Below are 15,463 nucleotides of genomic sequence, written 5' to 3' on the forward strand. Positions count from 1 at the left end.
GTATATAGCAAAAAAAACAAAAACAAAAAACCCAAACAAAAAAAACAAAACAAAAAACAAACAAACAAACAAAAAACAAAAACAAAACAAAAAATAAACAAAACAAACAAACCCCAAGACATTACAGTATTTTTGACCGCTAGCCGGGTGGACATTGTAGCCACAACACCACGGAGGTGTCAGCGGTGTCGGAATTGACGAGACTGCACTTGGTATGATTAATGCTTTCGTGTTATGGACGTCACAACATAAGATTATGTTTATTAAACATTCGGATCTTTAAGGCTCAGGTATGTGATTAAGGTAAATCAAATTAACTGAAAATACGTTTATCATTCATGTTTTTATGATATGTGGGTATGACGTAGACTGCTGTCATTTATCATCAGTTATATCACTTCGTTTTCTTCGCGACAACCTTGTACTCGAGGATATTTCATTAGTTGTGCGAATTGGGGTATATTTAACCAAATGCGTCGTTTCTTTAAAAACTGCAGCGAAATACATGTGCATCTTCCTCGCCCGTCAAACTGTTTATGAAAACAGATGGTTTGGCTAAGCCTGACACACATGCACACACGTGCACGCACGCACACACGCTGTTTTTGTAGTATGTGTGACTGACGGGTACTAAAGCTTTTCACGAACACTTGGTGTCATCACTGATCACGGTTACTCATTGATTTCATTCATATGATTTTCAACGCTGCTTTTTTGTCTTGAACGCCAAAAGCAATGACTGGTTCTTCTCTGGCACTGGCGTGATGCAAGTGAAGTTAGCAACAGACAGTGCATTTAATGGCGTGGCACTGGGGTAGCCGAGTTATTACGATGTTCGATTATTACGTTGAAGACCCAGGTTCGATACCCCACATGGGAACGATGTGTGAATCCCATTCATGGATCCAGTTCCCATGGGTGCCCCCCGCCGCCCTTTCTAAAAAAGTGTCCTCACCTGTATTCATAACCACTACCTCAGTTTGATCGCTGCCTATCGCGACACTATACAGCCATCTACAGCTCCAAATTTCAGCAAACGCGATACAGTCTGTTAAGCAGTTTACGTCCCTGATGCAAAATAATGTCAAAGAATTAACATTCATATCAATACAGGAAACAATAAACCTACAGAAAATCAAACGACGAACATGTTGAAATACCTACATAACGGCGGCCATGTCCATATGATATGTGAGCTGACTAACATCCAGAACTATTCTAGACAAACAACAATAACTTAAACAAACATTAACTCAAATATCCCCACAATCAATGACGTTTATAGGGCGGATCAAACCATGGTGTTGTCACAACCAGTCATACAACACCGGTGAACATTCCACTCCACCCCCCTGTCACCACGAGCCAGCGTTACGTGCTGTCCCCCATTCAACGCATCAGTCAGGGGGCGCGGGACTATATTAAACTGACACAAGTAATCCATGCCTAGATCGATATGATTGAAGCATAAGCCTTTACGAGATTAGGAATTAAAATATGTATTGTCTGGTGGATAATGTATGGTGGCGTTGTTCACTTACAGAGAGAATCACTAGTTTATTGTTTACTTGTAGTGCAATGGAGCACTGTCTGCGGTTGTCTGTATGCAGTGGTCGAAGTTTAATTGCTTCGGTTAGAATTGATAAAAAATGTGAATAAGACTCGTTATTTGAGCGAGCGATTTCGATATGGGTGTTGTGTTCTTTATGAATAATGTAATCTTCGTGACCGCTGTGATTGATGAATAGTTTCATTGCCAGGCAGTGACATGGTCTTTTTCAAAATATGAACTGGTTTCAAGCTTACGTATTTGTCTGTTTTCTACTCCATACGTCCACACCTTTCTATGGTAAGTGTTTGAAAGGGCTTGTCTAGACTGGCTTTTGCATTGAACTCAAGTTAGGCACCACCCTTGTTTTCAAATACTGCTCAAAAGATTTAAACATCATTACTTATTTTATATGAATATACATGTAGGTATTTGCTGTGACACGAATTTAGCACAATATTATGGAAATGTCGAGTGCTCTTTAACGTCCTTTGAGTTATATATATATAATGTGTAATACCTCAACGTATGCATTAACAGCTTATTTCTCCAAGTAGTAACAACAATTTCTGAATAATGCAGTAACTGAACTGAAACGTCAATGAGATATATATTGGCATATCTAACAGTTACAGAGATCGGCTTCAGATAATCGCTCTCAGTGTGCTGTTTCAGTATAACGTGTGTGTTTATCTATTATCCTCGTCTTCAACAATTCCATGTTCCTTACATAACCTATACCGGATTATCCAGAGAGGGACGGTACCTTAAAATGAGCAACCATCAGCCATCATATGTGTTACTAACCCGCCCCCCCCCCCCTCCCCCCCCCAAAAAAAAACAAAAAAACCCCTAAAATAACTATAATATCATGCCATGCAAAAGCATCGCAAACATAACTCAACTGACTTACAAAAGAAAGTGCACTGGTGTTAACAACACGAAACGACATGTTTCATGTCACAAGTCACCACAAAACACTTTTCAAAACTTCCTGCTGTTTTATTTTGGAAAATTCACCCAAAGCTCCGGGGTCCCGTTTCACAAAACTCTCGTAAGGCTGTGATCTCGTAACTTTTCTCGTGGCATTCGTACGCCTCATATTACAGTATAGGAGGTGCCAGTGCTACGAGAAAGGTTACGAGATCTTAGGCTTATGAGAGTTTTGTGAAACGGGCCCCAGGTGTATAGTTTCTCCAGTGCGTCAGTAGTGTATTGCGTGTTGCGCTGAACGTTCTTCTCGGTGTGTAGATATTACCGCAGATTGTGGTGACATGAATCAGTGGCATAAGGGTGTATCGACGCAAGATGGATCCATATGATTCTCGTGGGGTTTCCGTAAGGGCACGTTTCAAATATCCCAAAGCGTTAAAAACGGACTAAGGAGCCACGGGGGTCTACAATGTGTCACCGGGCTGTGAAGATGCCATCGTGGTTTTGACTGCGTCTACGCTTTCAATCACTGGTTTTCCTGGACCATCCCTACAAATGCTATCTCCAATCCTGCCCCAAAGTGGATTTCTATACGTATAGGCCCGTGACGATCCGGGAAAGAATTGGTCTTCAGTAACCCCTGCGTGTCTTAAGAGTGAGTGAGTGAGTGAGGTAGGTAGGTTTTACGCTGCACTCAGCGATGTTCCAGCTATATGGCGGCAGTCTGTAACTAATCGAGTCTGGACCAGACAATCCAGTGACCAACAACATGAGCATCGATCTGCGCAAATGGGAACCGATGACACGTGTCAACCAAGTCAGCGCCTCTTGCGACAAGCACAGTCGCCTTTCATGGCAAGTATGGGTTGCTGAAGGCCTATTCTACCCCGGGAGCGTGTCGTAAGAGGCGACTGACGGGATTGGGTGGTCAGGCTCGCTGACTAGGTTGACACATCATCGTATCCCATTTGCGTAGATCGATGCTCATGCTGTTGATCACCATATTGTCTGGTATAGACTCGATTTTCACATACAGCCGCAACAGTTGGAACATTGCTTAGTGCGGCGTATTACTTAACTCACTCACCACATGTATTCGTCGTAGCCAAGCATTGCCAGTTTGAGCGAGCGAGTTAGATATTGAAATGCATTTCATATCCCGGAATGTCAGTGAACCCACTGCCTGAATTTCTAAGCAAAGATTAATACAGTTATAGGATGCGGTGACTTATTCAACCACGTCACCGAGCTTCGTCACTCTTTCCATTCATTAGAGCCAATACTTCCAAGAATATCAAAGTAGAAACACACAGACATTCACGGATATGATTTTTGTCAAATTGGACGTCTTCCTTCTGGCTGACTATATATAGGCATGATCATGGTCAGTCATCATAATGCACACGAGTTTTGTTTGTAGTTTAGTTGTCTGGATTGTTGTTAAGGCTGCTGCACTCCGGAATATTCCAGCTACATGACAGCAGTCAAAATAATAGACTCCGCACAAGATACCCTGTGATAAATAAAATGAGCATCGACATTACATTACTGAGATGTGATGATAGGAATTAACCAAGTCACTGAACCTGACCACCAGATCCCGTTAGTCGCCGCTTAAGACAAGCATCCTTAACAAACGAAAATCCGCATAAAAAGACAATATTTCCCCCGCAAGGTGATATCCTTGAATATGGAGAAAACCATGCTTTCAGCGACTGTTTACTCGCTATTGATAGTGCTGTAGTGTGCTTCACCTGGAAGGGATCCTACGGAAAACAGCATTTGGAACCGGTCCGGTACAAACCTTTTAAAAGTAAACTTCAAAAGGTATTTCCAAATGTCCACTTTCGCTGTGTTCTGACTGGTCAGTCTCATAGGTTACTTGACGCTACCTCCTACTAGGGTTCAAGTCTCCGTAGAGGAGTGTAACCAATAACACTGATTAACTGAAGACCAGTTCTAACCAGGGTCCTCCTGGGATTTATAGTTTGAAAGCCACACTCGACAGTATTCCTGCAAAATAAATGCCATGTCTAACAAACATTTTGGGATGACTGGTTTCTTTGGTTCAGACTATTACATTTTATTATAGATCACCCCTATATGACTGTATCAGCCTGCACTTGCAGGATTGGGCAATAATGCTTATTAGTCATCTGTGCCCGATTAATCTTGGATATTCACACCAATGTCTGGGCAAACAACATGCGCCTGTAATTCTATATAGAAGAAAACAACAAAAACCGTCACATTTTTTTCTTTTTATTCACCCTAATACACACTTTTACTCGTTATCCACATTGATGGTCTGTTTACCTGTAATGAAGAAAGTTTTAGGTTATTATTATATACATATGCACAGGGTCTTAATACTTGCCATAAAGTTCAGAACAATCAGAATTTTGTTTTTGTAAATTAACTATGATAATGTACAATATTTTAGTACTTTAACTATCAATTTAATTTCACTCATTTACAAAAAATTAATTACCACTGGAGGTGGTCCAATATGCTTTTCCTATCATCTTGTAAAAAAAACATTAAGCAACATATCACCTTTTAAGAACAGGACAATTCATTCTTCAATTACACTCATAAAATCCTCCACCAAAGTCTCTACCTTAACCTGACAAAGCCAGTAATTCAAACTTCAAAAAAAGAAGCCTTGAAGAGTTACTTCCCCTCAACACTGCAGTGATAACATTTTAAAATCTGGAACATTTATCCACCTTTAAACGTTTCACAGCCAAAGCATTATTTGCAAAACGGTATGATCTTACCACAGTAAGGTACATACTTCAGCAAAAGGCCTTCAGTTCAGTATACGAGATATGATCACCATGCAGGAAACTGACCAGAGCTAAACCTTACAGAAATGAACATATTGACGAAATGATTTGATTTCTAGACATTTTTCAAAAGGTTTTTTTTTAGAAATGGTTTAAAAGGGTCAATAAAATGTGACAAAAACAGATCTTGTTTTGATAGCATTACGGCATACCGAAGGCAAAACACTGCAGTTCTACTAATACTGTGGTATACCATTTCAAAAATACCTAACATGCAGTTCCAACAAACCCTAGCTTGCCATACACCTAGTCTTACCTTTAAAATCCGCACAGGGAACGTATGTGACGAGGGTGTACAGTCTGTGTGTCGAGTCTTCATCTTCATTCCTCTTACGGGCAAGGCGGACCCGGACTCTGAATGGGACATTCCTAAAACAAGGGAAGAGTGTTGTCAGCAATCAAGACATGCAGGTGAGGGAGACTGATTTTACGTCTCTTCAAACCACCTGTTGACTCCTTTGGAAAGTGCTTCCTCGCTCAAACAAGATGGTTCATCGTTTGCTGCCAGCAATATTCCAGCCATGAGACATGTTCACAAAGATTTGTATCTGACCAATTCATTGACTGTTGCCATAAGCACCGGTCCATGCTAGTTGGGATATGATGACATACATCAAACAAGCCAAAGATCATGGTAACCTGATTTAATATGATGCCATGACGAGTCTCTGAAAGCTTGACTATTGTTCGTCATTCTTATTCAGACAGCCTAAACATCTGTTCATGTGTGCTTGGTGACTACAGCTGTGATGATGCATCTAACTATTGATGGATTGCAATTGCCGAGTCTCTGAAGGCAATTAATATCAATGGCAAAAACAAAACACTATTGACAGTATGTGAGTATTGACTGTTAAGTAACTAAATATGCAGAACAAATTACACAATGTACCAAATATGTTCACTTTGATTTAAGAGTTGTCTGCCCTTGTTATTTAAACAGACATGGCATGTGACTTGGTGTTTGAAAGTGTGACTAACAGAAAGTTTAGGTTTTAACTGTTTATTTGATTTGGGTTTCAAGTTTCTTGTCAGTTGTCAAAAGAATCTGAAACTACTATTACTACTTATTTTCAAGCCACAAACTATACATTTATATGGGAAATGACTTCAAATAAGGTAAATCAACGAGAAACTATAGATACGTTAGTCACAAAAGATTATACGGTGGCAATAGTATGATGCATACTACTGCTATTGCTGTAGTTGTTTCCCCTTCAACAGTCACCCATATTGGTCACCTACCTGACTCCCTTGGACCACATGTGCTTGTTCAGTCTTGTGTCCACACGAACATCAGGGGTTCCCATCATTTTTTCAGCAAACTTACGGATCTCCTTGATGGATCTGGGGGCCCTCTTCTTGAAGCCACTGTAAAATGGTAAGTTATTGTAGCTACAATTCATTCTGCATTTACAGCTTACAGACCTTCCTCTTACATGCACATTTTAATAAACTAATCCCATCATCTCCAATTCTTATCCCTTACCAACTCTTACATCATTGTCACAATGCACACAAGGAAATTATGGTTCTATCCCAAAACATCCACATCTCAAAACATCCCCACATTGTTAAAACATTAGCTCTATCTATCTATCTATCTATCTGTTCTACATGGACCTGTTTTAATGTACTTTGCCTTAATAAAATGAACAATCTGTTATAATCTACAATCTTTTACTAAGTGAACAGAAGTTCTATATATACGTGTAGCTCTGTATATATAAATGTTCTACATAGACTTATTTTAACATAATAGCCATGTCGAAACATAATGTACAATCTATTACAAAGTGACTGCTTGTATTCATTACTGATTAATGGGCAAAAACATTAGACACAGAGGTAATCAGTGTACCAATGTGTGCAAAGTCAACCTGAAATGTTGCTATAAGCTGTGGAAGGATTGGGATGTGGAAGTTTTGCGAGGACAGGCTTTCAGGGCATTTATATGCTTCATTCCACCCATCAGTTCAGATGATCAATGTTTTAATTCTGGTTCTAAAGAAATTATCAAAACATAGTTCTCTAAACTGTTTCGTCAAAGGACCCTCAAAACTAATAATTGGGGGACCTCCATGTTTGCAGGTCGAGGTAAAACCCGCACCTAATCGGTTATCTATAAAGATGCCCCTCAGCAGCATAGATATTCAAGAAACACTCCATTGGCTTACATTCCATGAATCCTTTTGTGAATATGGATGGTGCACTCCTTGGTGATCACCTCGTTTGTCACAGACTTCTTCTTCTCCCTTCTGCGTGGTGGAGCCATTTTCCTGGAACACAGATTGAGACGTTTAATTTCTCATTCCCAACAGTATAACAAGACTAAACAGAAGTTAGTATAGTTTAGTATAGTTCTCAAAGTTGGACATATGACCACAGACCACGTTTAGTACTCTTTTCATATCTAATTCAATGAAAATTTCAGTCAGTTTTGATAACAGATGAACTTTCTGCAAAGACAGATTACACATGCAAGATTCATCTCTCAGCAGGGAAAGGTGAACTATGAAAATAAAGACCTATATTATGACTTGACCACACCAATTAACATGTCAGGGAGCAAAATCACACCAAAACATTCAGAATTTATGGGTTAAGACTCCTGACTGGTAATTGTCATCATTCTTCAGTTTTTTGTTCTGAAGGAACTCTACATATCAAACTGAATTATCTAGTGACTTTTATTCAGAATTTACCTCAATTTACAAGTCCATCTGCCTTTAATACAGTTTTAGATGTGGTATCCATGGCAGAACTGATAACAGACACTGAAGCTGAACAATCAAGATGATAAAGGAATTTGAGGTTAGCAGTGTTGTAGAACTTGGTACCAAAATTAAGTATAAAAAAATAGTTGCATTAATATTCATGTATACGGTAAGAGTTTCACCCATCCTAAATTTTATCTGTTAATATATACTAGAATTATAAACAAAACTTAACCTAACAATTCCTAGAGGAAAATAACTAAAAGCCCCCAAATTAAGTACAAATTACTACACTATATAGGGTTGAACTACTTAGTGTTACCACCGTTTATCTGCGGCAGAATAAATAGGGGAACAGAAGGAACTTTTTCCTCTGGCTCAACAGGTTTTTGATCAGATAACAGTAAACATGGTAAAATACTTTGCGGACAAAAAAGGAATGTAATCTTTTCATATTGTTCTGCCTACTTCAGACAAGATGATTTATTCCATAACCTTTCCATGTATATCATGCGTTTTCCATCGTTAATCCGTCAGTGAAGTCAAACTTAACCTTTTGTTCTTTTTTTCACTGTTGCTGATGCATGAAAATTTGATTTGTAGGTTTCTTAGGTCCCACCGATAGTGTATATCGTCTTGTTGACCTACAAGCGGCTTCTCTTGGATTTCCACGCATTATAGCGCTAAAAGCATGAATCGTACTCGCCGATTGAAAACATACGACGGGAGGATGCAGATTTGAGTTTTCTCACTTGAAAACGAGCACATATCATGCAACAATATTGTATGAGCGTTCATCTTTTCCTTCCTGTGCAGGCTTTGTAGGTATTTACGTTCAGATCCAAGACTGGGCGTTAGATTTTGCGTGAAATCGGGTCTGGCATTAGCAATAAGACCACTTATGTAGCAAGCCATTTTGTCAATTTCAGACAGGTCTTTATCTGGCTTCAGGTTGAACTACAACTGTCGACTTATGTTAAAGATTATGAACACTTATTATATATAAACGATTTTGGGGCTGTAAGTACGTCTAGTGTGCTGTTGTATGGTAAAATGAAATATCAACAAAACATTTATTAATCATTACAGAAGCGAGAGATGGACTTCCATTCGACTGACAGCATTTCCTAAGCAATCGTAGATCCTAATACACAAATACAACCATTATTGGATGCGGTATTGACCCCTAATGCATTAGGAGTATTGTGTCAGAGGTAAATGGCAAAATTGATGGAGATGGGACTAGATTTGAGTTGGAATCCATGAGTATACCTTGTTTCGAAGGGATGGCAATGTGTTGAAAGGAAGTTGCAAGGGATGACGGGTAGGAATGAAGTTTTAAGGGGAGGTAACTCTTCCGTTTTTTCAAATTGTATTCACTACGAACTATCGGTAGCGCACACGGACTCACGTGGACATTACCAGCCACACTTCAAATATCTTTTATCTAACGTATCTAACGTTTTAATCACCCAACAACGGACGGACCATAACATTTATTTGTTTTATGAATTCATTGATCAGCAAATTATACCTGGACAAGTAAAATCGCATGAATGCAAACAAAGAAGGTATAGGAACATCTTGTTGTTCAATTTATATTAATAGACTTAATTGAGTAGTTTGTGTTCGAAGACGGTCTGCGCATTAGTAGACTTCAGATATGCATGAGTGAGTGAGCGAGTATGGTTTTACGCCGCTTTTAGCAATATTCCTGCAATGTTCTTGGAAATCAGAAATTGACTTCATACATTGTACTGACGTGGGGAATCAAAGACTTTAACCACATCAAGAGAACTTATCGGACCGCTTTCGTGCAGTTGTTTGCTTGTTGGCCACTGAGTGTGTATGGGCCATATATCAGCTGTAACGACGAGGCTTCTCCACCGTCCCACAAATAATAAATGAAGCTATTCTTCAAATAAATAATTCTTACGAATTTGATATGTTTTTATAAAAAAAATACAATGTTCACACAACTTTAATAACTCATGTACTTAAGATAGTTACTGACGTATGTTACGGGAGTTGTAGCTGCCTTGTCTCAAGTACACTGACCCAAAAAAGAAACGCATAGCTGAAATCTCATTTTTAAAGTAGATTTTTTCGGAAAATATGGAATGGAATGACAATTAATGTAAATATTAAGTGTTTTTATAGTCAATACAACCAAAAACAGACAAACAAACACAACCTCTGGTGATTATTCGCCACACCACAGCACCTTGAAAACGCTTTGTATAATCTGCACGTGGGAAAATCTGAAAGCATTATGCACGTGCAAATGCAGGATCTCAATCTTGATTATGATGGCTATAAAAGGGGACAGGTCCTGTTGCGATTCATTCTTCGAATTTCTTTCTATGCGACGCGAAAAATGCCAAGGTTAAATGAAGAAAACAGAAATAGAGCCATTGGACGTCTGGAAGCTGGGGAAAGTCAGTCATCAGTTGCCAGACCTCTGAATGTGAGGCAGAGCACGATTTCCCGTCTCTGGCAACGATACACGCAACACAACTCGACCAGAGACCGTCCAAGGAGTGGGAGACCAAGGGTAACAACTCCAGCACAAGACCGCTACATCCGGGTGCTTCATCTGCGTAATCGGGCCGTCACTGCTACGTATACCGCTGATCACGTTCCTGGGCTGCGTAGAGTCTCTCCACAAACCATCAGGAATCGCCTAAGAGAGCATGGAATTCGACCTATGCGACCTCATGCAGGACCTGTTCTGCATCCCCATCACCGTCGTGCACGTCTTCAGTGGTGCAGGAACGTTCGGGCATGGAACCTCTTGAATTGGAGGAGGATCTGGTTCAGCGATGAGTCACGTTTTCTGCTGTACAGACATGATGGAAGGATGCGTGTTTACAGACGTCGAAATGGGAGATATGCTCGACAGTGCGTTCGTGAGGTCAACAGACACGGTGGTGGAGGTGTAATGATGTGGGGAGGCATATCTATGAACGGCAGGACACAGTTGGTGCATGTGCAAGGGAATCTCAATGCTGTACGCTACCGGGATGAAATTCTGAACCGTCATGTTGTTCCTACAATTGACGCTAGAAGGGAAATTTTCCAGCACGACAATGCAAGACCGCACACAGCACGCATTACCACGGATTTCCTTGCCAACAACAACATTACAGTTCTTCCATGGCCCTCAAAATCGCCGGATTTGAACCCAATTGAACATTTATGGGACCAATTGGGTAAACGGTTACGACGTCGACAGCCGCAGCCACAGACACGTCTACAGTTGGTGAATGCGTTGCGAGATGAGTGGAGAAGAATCCCACAAAGGCGGATACGACGTCTTATACAGTCAATGCCCAGGCGATGCAGAGCAGTGATTGATGCCCGTGGTGGTCACACCAGATACTGACTTTCTCACTATGCCATGGAAAATAGACACGCTTAATACCACTGTGAATGATTGTATATGTCTTGACACACATTTGTTAATACCCGTGTGAATTATCATTGCTCAAGTTCCATTACTTTTTGTGCAATTTAAGTTAATAAATCATCTCTCATAACATTGGATTTTCACCTATGCGTTTCTTTTTTGGGCCAGTGTATTTAAAGTGAATGTCTCAATGTCTTGTGAAATAATGTCGGCATTGTGTTCACGCAGTGGGTTATTAGACGTATGAGTTCTCAGGTAACATCTCTAATAGCTGTGTACTTTCTCCACTAATCCTTTCCTGGACCAACGCGGATTACCTGTCATATCTCACCTGAGCGTTAAGTCACAGGTGATAAGCCTGACACTCTCAATGGCGCCGCCAAGAAACACATATTACCAAAAAGAATGCAAAAGGTAAACCATATTTTGACCAAATGTACATGTCTTAAACAACGCTTGTTTTTATCTCACTAACTGTTAGTTGAACGTAATCATACACTTGAAAACTGGAGTTAATTATAACAAACAAACAAATACATTGAAAAATCACCCCAACCCTTCAAACAGAAGGTTGTGAAAGGCTGCTATGATATATCTCTGATTAATTTCGTTTAGGCTTTAGCTACACCAAACCCTGCGTATAAACCTTCTTTTCCAGGCAATTATCAATTATTAATATATAATATATTAATATATCTCACATATATACTGCATAGAACTGAGAAGCAAGTTTTGAAAACGTGAAATCTCACACAGAAAAAACAAAATATCTATCATAAATTATATGAATATTGACGCATTCTTAAATCAGCGATATGACATAAGAGCCACATATTCCTTAAAACAGCGTTAAATCAAACACACCGACTCATGTTCAATGAGGCGGTGTAACCAAGTGTTTACATATTCGTGCGCCACCTAAACATCCGGGTCCCATTCCCCACCTGGTTACCGCGAGTGACGTCAATTTCTGGCATCCTTCGCCGTCACATTGCTGGAATATCGTAAGAGGAACGTAAAACTAAATTCATTCACTTATAAACAGGTTCATTTATAATTGAGTGCAACTATTTTCTATTAATACACTTTGTTATTATATACGTGACATTTTAGACCCTTGAATCGCAGCATTTACATGACACTGTTTCAACCAGTACCTCGCCCTATATTTCATCACGATTACCAGAAAGCTTAATGACAAAGTAACCTAAGCACTATTATCACAACGAGGCTAGATAAAGTCAGGCAAGCGTGTATAAGATTAGCAAGACATTAGTTAACCTAATACCTTTTGGATAGACCTGCGGACTAGCTAACTGACTCTAGGTCAGGGCCTATCGTTTCTTGTCAAGCTGATCAGCGGCGAATAGCCTACTCGCCCCTTTCCATTGATCGTCGGATAAAAACATAAAGCGCTGGTACCGAATTTATCGCTTTTATCTTGACCCCGCTCTTGATTTGTAACAAATATTTCTGCTTGGTTTGCTTTTACATTTGACTTTGGTAATAAATCAAATCTTGAGGGTATTCAGTTGAAAACACCGAAACGAAAAATTAAGCGCTTGAATGCAACATTGTCTCTGGTAAGATGTGAATTACTTCTTCATGGAATATTCTCACTTGATTAAACCACTAGACCTTGTAAACAAAACCCTGGGCGGTGAAGACCCAGGTTGGATGTGGCCTTCGGTAACCCATGCTTGTCGAAAGATGCGACTGCCCTACCACGATCGGGTGGTCAGGCTGATTGGCTTGGTTAACACATATCATCGTATCCCAACTGCGTGGATCGATGCTCATGATGTTGATCACTCGATCGTCTGTTCCAATCTCGAATACATGTATTTACAGATCGCTGGGGTATTGCAGAGCGCGGCGTTAAACAGCAACAGCATTTGCAGCAACAACAAACCCCCAAATACCCCATCCCCCCAAAAAAACCCCAAAACAAACAAACAAAAAACAAACACCCCCCCAAAAAACAAAACAAACAGACAAAAAACAACAACAACAAAAACAAAACAAACAACTAACCAAAAACCCAACAAAAAAGCCCCCAAACAACAACATAAACAAAACAAACTCCAAACAACCAAACAAAACAACAAAAGACAAACAGAACACTATTATGGAAACAAATATGTGAGGTACCTCTTTTCGGGTCACATTTTATTAAACCAGAGATGTAACTTAAGCACAGTTTGCCTATTTGCTTAAAAATGCAGATGGACGTCGATATAACATGGATTCTCCCACTAATAAGACATAGAGTTGGTTGTTAGTAGTAACGCTGAGAGTGATCGGCTTGTGTGCATGCGTGCGTGCGAGCATGTGTAAGTGTATGATAAGTATTTATAATGGGACAGCCATGAAATAAGGCTATCAATCATCTGCAGAAGTAGCAAACTTAACAGTCAGTTATGAAGACGGCTACGGCTGTGAAACATCCTCATGGCTGTTTAAATACTACCATTTCTCCTTTACATTCACTCAATGTAGGATTTATTTGTCATGACCAACTCACTTAAAAATATATATATGAGGTGAATATCGCCACCAAGTAACATTCCGCATGCCTCGCCCTCGCGCGTATAGTCTGTCTGTTGTTTAACGCCCCGCATTGCAATTTGACATCGATGTGACCCCAGTCTGTAATAACCCGGATCAGATATTCCAGTGACTGACATCATGAGCATTGATTTTCTCACTTGTACTATCGTAGGGAGCCTGGCCATCCTTGGTCGCCAGTTAAACCGATCATGGATTGCTGAAATAAATTCTTACCTGAGTATTCACAGAATACATGTACTTGTATTACCCGTGATAGAATTTAAGTTTCGAATTACGCAGCATTCATTGTTTTAGGGATACTCTAAGGGGTGTTTAGTAATATGGAAGTTGCTTTTTACGGTTTGTTCGAACGAGGGATGTGACGCTGTGAAATAACTCTATTTGGAACATTTACATCTAGATACTTTCCACGGAGCTGCCCCTGGAAGATGCTACATGAGTGATGATGATAATATGATATGGAAAACCGGCTGCTTCAACACCTGTTAAAACAATCATCATGGTGATGACGACGACGACGACGATGATGATGATGATGATCATCATCATCACATACTAGCCACAATGAATATGTAGTAACCTTGTCTTTGCTATTTAGTGGGGTAAGCCGGGAAACAGGATCACTCACGTTTGTTGTGGAAGTTGAGTGTTGTATAATGACGCTCTCAGCAATGTTCTAGCTCCTCTACGGTGGTTTGTAAATAACCGAGTTTGAACCATTCTCTCTGCGTATTTGTGGTGCCAAGACATGTATCAACCAACATACAGAGCGCGTCTTGCGACAAGCAGCTCTTCTCCACTTCGTAGTTAAGGTGACATGAGTGAGTGAGTTCTGTTTTAGGCCACTGTTAGCAGTATTCCAGCAATATGACATTGTTCCCATGTGGGAGATCGAACCCGGGTCTTCGGTGTGACGAGCGAACACTTTAATCACTAGGCTACCAATATGAAGGACAAATGATACCTAAGGTAATTCTGTTCAATACTCCTACTGAATCAAATGTAACTTAGTATTAACATTGCCTATGACAGTTCGATATCACCGCATGTCTTCACTTTGCATTGGAAGAGTCATCACCTGTTACATGTTGGTATTTAAATACAATGACTTTGCAATCATGCGGTCATTTATGGATCGTGCGATACATTATTTGAAGGTATATTAATTTACCAAAAAGAAGATTTGGTGTTTTGTAACGAAGGTGTAACTTGGCTTTCAAAACATATTCAATTTGTATTTACAGCGATGCCCAAAGTGCTTGTTTATGCGTTAAAATGTACTACGCCAGTGAAATATATCGCATACTGGTTGTGTACGTCTCAATACAACATTGCCAAATGGCGCTACTGTTGATAAACAACATAACTGCGGTTCTCATAAATCACCATTCATTCCGGATACAATCAGTTTCTTAGAGACGTACTGTGCGACGCG

The 15,463-nt window shown here is 39.9% G+C and overlaps 2 protein-coding genes across 5 annotated transcripts in view; both read right to left on the minus strand.

The window, feature by feature from the left end:
• The window catches only part of LOC137272848 (uncharacterized), a 39,713-nt gene extending 38,482 nt beyond the window's left edge, over nucleotides 1-1,231 (minus strand). For both annotated transcript variants that reach the window (XM_067805255.1, XM_067805256.1), the window contains exon 1: nucleotides 1,165-1,231. The gene's annotated coding sequence lies outside the window, so the exon portion shown is untranslated. The remainder of the gene's footprint in view (nucleotides 1-1,164) is intronic.
• Nucleotides 1,232-4,728: 3,497 nt separating this feature from the next.
• The window catches only part of LOC137274272 (large ribosomal subunit protein eL31-like), a 329,417-nt gene continuing 318,682 nt past the window's right edge, over nucleotides 4,729-15,463 (minus strand). Inside the window, exons 1-5 of one of the 3 annotated variants that reach the window (XM_067807384.1) lie at nucleotides 9,321-9,374; nucleotides 7,509-7,610; nucleotides 6,577-6,702; nucleotides 5,588-5,700; nucleotides 4,729-4,798 (exon numbers count right to left, since the gene is read on the minus strand). In XM_067807384.1, coding sequence (XP_067663485.1) covers nucleotides 4,767-4,798; nucleotides 5,588-5,700; nucleotides 6,577-6,702; nucleotides 7,509-7,606 — 369 coding nt within the window. In that variant the 5' untranslated portion in view covers nucleotides 7,607-7,610; nucleotides 9,321-9,374 and the 3' untranslated portion in view covers nucleotides 4,729-4,766. Of the gene's footprint in view, nucleotides 4,799-5,587; nucleotides 5,701-6,576; nucleotides 6,703-7,508; nucleotides 7,613-8,036; nucleotides 8,110-9,320; nucleotides 9,375-15,463 lie in introns of those variants that run through there. The other 2 variants (XM_067807386.1, XM_067807385.1) reach the window with 2 other exon arrangements.

Source organism: Haliotis asinina, chromosome 2 (genome assembly GCF_037392515.1).
Source record: "Haliotis asinina isolate JCU_RB_2024 chromosome 2, JCU_Hal_asi_v2, whole genome shotgun sequence".
Lineage (NCBI taxonomy): Eukaryota > Metazoa > Mollusca > Gastropoda > Lepetellida > Haliotidae > Haliotis > Haliotis asinina.